The following is a 4272-nucleotide window of genomic DNA, read 5'->3' as shown; positions in this document are numbered from 1 at the left end:
GAGGACGCGTCGTCCTCAAGAAGACGTTCTCCGTCACCCTGGGGGGGCTGTGTAGAGGCGCTGGCTATTTATTTATAAATGTACGTTTTCCGCCTTAACCTGCTTCTGATTTAGGTTTTTTTGTATTGCGAAATTTCATCAGGATTCGGGGGGGTGGAGTACAGATGCACGTCGTCTCGTTAATGGTTCAGATCTGCCGGAGCGAGCGGACTCTCGCGTTGACCCATTTTTAATCTGCTTCTTTTCTTTCAAACGTTTGTTTTCGTTACATGTTGGGCAATAAAGTTCCTCCCGATCCCGTCTCACGATCCTGATCGGTCCAACACACAAGAGACGGGCCAGCTGCTCAGGGCTGGAGGAGGCTCAATAAAAACAAGACTCTGTTTTTTTCCTACTTTTATTGTTTACAAAAATATAAACAGAATACATAAGAAGCTGTATGATATTGCACTGTGTGTGTTAGAGAGAGAGAGAGAGAGAGAGAGAGTCCAAAAACACAACACAGAAGCGACTCCTCTCTTCAACACTGGTCAAAAAGACACGTTTGGAGTCAGTACAAAGACAATAGAATTAAAAAAAAACCAATTACATTAAATTAATAACAGTGATGTTCCTAAAAACAGATAAAAGCAGCTAAACAGTTTATGGAGAAGATGGTGAGGAGAGACTGAAACGCACACAAGTGTCAGATAACTGCAGGGGCCTCAGAAGTTAGGATAACTTGGAAACACTCATAATGACTCCAGCCTCATACGTGCAGTAGTGTCCTGAAGTAACCTGGTACCACTACCTGGAACCCCCCCCCCGGAACCCCCCAGGGTCCCATTCTTAGACAAGGCATTTCTTTTGTTGCTATTTACAATCGTCCACGTCCACAGCTAAAGCTGCGTCCCACTGTCCGCGGTCCCGTGGGCGAATGCCCGGCGTACACAGGGAAGCCTCGACCATCACCGCCTCCACGCTCTCAAAACCTGCAATACATATTTACACACACGAGCAGAAACGACTCCTCAAAACCACTAAAATATCAAATGTGTGTTTGTCTAAATGGGTTTGTGTGCGTGTCTGTTTGGCTTTTTACACTTTTACCCAAAATTGAAATGGGATCGGTCACCAGATTCAGCCAGATTCAGCTAAAAAGAAAAGCAATTAAAGGAGGCGGAGGAGCAAAACCAAAAATGATTGTCCAAAGGAAAGGGGGGGGGGGTTTAGAGGAGGTGGGTGGTGCCGAAGGTCTCCTGGGAGGCATACACCATGTAGAGGAAGCCATCCTCATCCCGCTCTTGTTCGTAGACCTCAGCGATGGCAGCCGACACCGACACCATGCTGTGGCCGTTGACCAGGAGGAAGAAGGCCTGGTTGGAATTTAACTGGAGGCGCCTCCTGGTGGACAGACGACGAATAACAGGTCAGAAGAGCCGCAGAGGAGAACGCGCAGTCGGCCTGGGAGCAAGACAAGAGCGGCGTACCTGATGATCTTGATGAGTTCGCTCATGTTTACGTGGTCCGGCACCAGGAACTTGGTCTTGTCCAGCATGGGAAGCTGCTTCTCTCCTTTATACCGCTCGATGATCACCTGCAGAGGGAAGACAGTCAGGATCAACCGTCTCTTTGGTGTCGGGGTTCTGGAGCCGAGGACCAAAGACAGGAATATAAATGTTATTTGATAGGAATAAAAAGGCTTCGTGACCTCGGTGTGAGGATTTTAGCTGCTAAAACCTGGAAATGAAAGAACCTCCCAAAACATCCGATCTGGGTGGACGCCCAACTCTATTACTACAAAATGGGTATTTTTAAATTTCATTTCCCTCTTTCGGCTGTTCCTCTTCCCATCGTGACAAGTCTATAAATAGATGCTGCTAGAGTTTCGTTTTGTAGCCGAGGACAACGCAAGCGATGACGTTCAAAAGCCCTCCAACAGAAAACCAGTCCTTAATCAAGCTTTAATTAAACACACAGGCAGCAGCGATAACAGGAAGGTTGTTCCAGATGATGATGACGATGATGACGAAGCATATATCTGCGCCTGTGCAGCCCAGGATGGAAGCACATGACCTGTTGTGGCTTCCTGTTTGGGCTTTTATTCCAGCAACACTCCTGCTCAGGAGACCGAGCGGGCTCCTTCTAAAGCAGCAGGACAGCAGATGGCGCCCGGCGGTCCGTATGCCGGGACGGTAACCCGAGCAACGAGGTGTGCATCTGTTTCCTGGCGGCCGCCGGGCAGCTGACACAACTTTACAAGGATCAACCTAAAGAGCGACGCCTGATCCCAGCGGCTTAACAGGTTCTAGTACAGGTTTGTGCACTTCCTGTATGAACCCTTCACACAATTTACCCTCTTCCAACCCGGACAAGCACGTTGGACTCACGGGTATCTTGTTGGGGTGCTGCTCCCGGATCAGTCGTACATCTTCTACTCGCTGTTCTGTGGGACAGAAGAACAACATCAGTGGAACATGTGCAGGGCTGCTCTGGTCCCTTAAAACATCCATTCATCAGAGTGGAGGGGGGGGGCGTATGGAGGGGCAGGTTAGCCTCAAGTGTGTATTGTTTACACTCCCCACACCCACCGTTCGGTGGCAAAAAGGAAGACACGATGTGCCTTTTACATGAGTAACAATTCCTTTATGATTAAAATGCAGCCTTTAAAACCAAAGACACATTATAATAAAAAGAAAGACTGGGAGAAGTCCCCCGCCGAACCCCAGCTGGGCCCATTTCAGGTCAGTCGAGTCTCTTTGTTGTGCTTTTTCCAAATTTAATTGGAGAGAAATGTGGGCAACATTCTCTTAGACTTGAAAAGTTACCAATAACGTCCCATTTCTTATCATTTTCGGGACAGTTTTCCTGCTTCAGGAGGCCATTTTTCAATAGAATGGCCATTAAAGTCCCAACTGCTGGCGCCGTTTACGCCGCAGCTGTTCAGTAAGTTGAATAAGACTTAATCCAACGTGCGGGCCGACGGCGACAGGCTGCTCCCCCCTGCGGCTTCACCTGCCCCGGGTCCCGGGTCTGCGAGTCTGCACCAGCCCGGCGAGACAGCCCCGGAGCTCGGTGCCGAGTCTGCCCGGAAAAGTCCTGTATTCGGCGGGATAAAGGTCGCGATCAGGCGGCCTGCTGGCACCGAAGGAGAGGCTGCCGCCGCCGGTCCGGGCCGCCCCAGAGTTCGTCCCATCCCCCAATTCTGCAGCTCTGCCCGCATTTAGACACCGCTTTGTTTTTCTACCCCCCCCCAACACACACACACGCGCGTCCCAGAAACAGCCTAATCCTATTCTTAATCAAGCGCACACGCCTATAAAAACCACGGTATCTCAACGGGCTTTATTTAGGGAGCGGACTTCCGCCTACGGGTCCAATCCACCGGGAGTTTCTGCCTCTACCAGCCGCGGAGCTGCGCACCAGCCCGGCTGCCGCAGAGCCCGAGGCCGCGGCGGAAACACGTACCGAAGCTCCGTCTCTGTTTGAAGGTCTTTTCTGACGGCATCCTGCGTCCAAGTCGCGAGCGGGTCGACCCTGAGGCGGCGGCGGGGCCAAAGCGAGCGGAGCCGGGCGTGTGAGCGTGCGGGCCGGGTCGTGGGCGCTGCCGAGGGACCTTTGAGCAGGCTGCTGCCGCCGCTTCCTTCTTCTTCTTCGGCGCTGCTGATGTGGTGTTGTTGTCGGCGCGAGCGCGAGCGCGAGCCTGCCAAAACAACGGCGTCAGCTGACCCGTGACGTCACCGCTTCCGCAAATTCGCCGAAGCGAGTTTAGGAGGAGAGATTAAAGATTAAAGATGAAAGATTAATGACCAGTAAAGTGTCACGGGCTGTTTTTGAAGTGGGGCGCGCACGGGTCTCTGACAGGCGCGCGGCGCGAGCTGAGAAAATGAGTTTAAAACGCACGTTTGAGTCAAAGGTAGCGATACTTTCATCAGCTGATACTGGACACTGTTTGCTAGCCAAACGAACACGGTTCCTCACGCACATGTTGGACTACGGCGAACATGTGCAGCCCTCCACGGTTGGTGGGGGCTCTTTTCGCATGAATGCAGCGTGGAATGGAGGGGGTCGGCCTGTGGCTGCTGAGGTGTTGTGGAAGACCCCAGAATCACTGTCTGACACCAGGCATCTCCAATATTTAACCTTAAAGATATTCCAATTTTCTCAGAAATGTGGGTTTTCATTTGCTGTAGGATACAACCAAAGGAATCGACATGTATGTTGATCAACCCGTACGTAAAGAATCTATATGCGTCTCCCTGATTCGACTGAATTACTGAAATTTAACGACTT

The 4272-nt window shown here is 51.1% G+C and overlaps 2 protein-coding genes across 5 annotated transcripts in view; one reads left to right on the top strand and one right to left on the bottom strand.

Annotated features, from left to right (window-relative positions):
• Window positions 1–1124, top strand: part of zcchc14 (zinc finger, CCHC domain containing 14) — a 16117-nt gene extending 14993 nt beyond the window's left edge. For 2 of the 3 annotated variants that reach the window (XM_057052304.1, XM_057052303.1), the window contains exon 13: window positions 1–1124. This exon is cut by the window's left edge and continues 665 nt beyond it. The gene's annotated coding sequence lies outside the window, so the exon portion shown is untranslated. The other variant, XR_008953341.1, reaches the window with a different exon arrangement.
• Window positions 382–3741, bottom strand: map1lc3b (microtubule-associated protein 1 light chain 3 beta). Of its 2 annotated transcripts, none has more exons than XM_057052455.1 (4): window positions 3448–3741; window positions 2370–2425; window positions 1470–1576; window positions 382–1383 (listed from the first exon to the last, which is right to left on the bottom strand). In XM_057052455.1, exons 1-4 carry the CDS (start codon window positions 3485–3487, stop codon window positions 1209–1211), a joined length of 378 nt encoding a protein of 125 aa, XP_056908435.1. In that variant the 5' UTR covers window positions 3488–3741; the 3' UTR covers window positions 382–1208. The 2 variants fall into 2 exon arrangements, with proteins under 2 accessions (XP_056908435.1, XP_056908434.1); XM_057052454.1 differs by lacking the exon at window positions 3448–3741 and adding an exon at window positions 2995–3199.
• Window positions 3742–4272: the final 531 nt, after the last annotated feature.

The sequence above is a fragment of the Takifugu flavidus genome, chromosome 13, assembly GCF_003711565.1.
Source record: "Takifugu flavidus isolate HTHZ2018 chromosome 13, ASM371156v2, whole genome shotgun sequence".
NCBI lineage: Eukaryota > Metazoa > Chordata > Actinopteri > Tetraodontiformes > Tetraodontidae > Takifugu > Takifugu flavidus.
The sequence above is the reverse complement of the archived record's forward strand: the minus strand, read 5'-3'. Positions and strand labels throughout refer to the sequence as shown.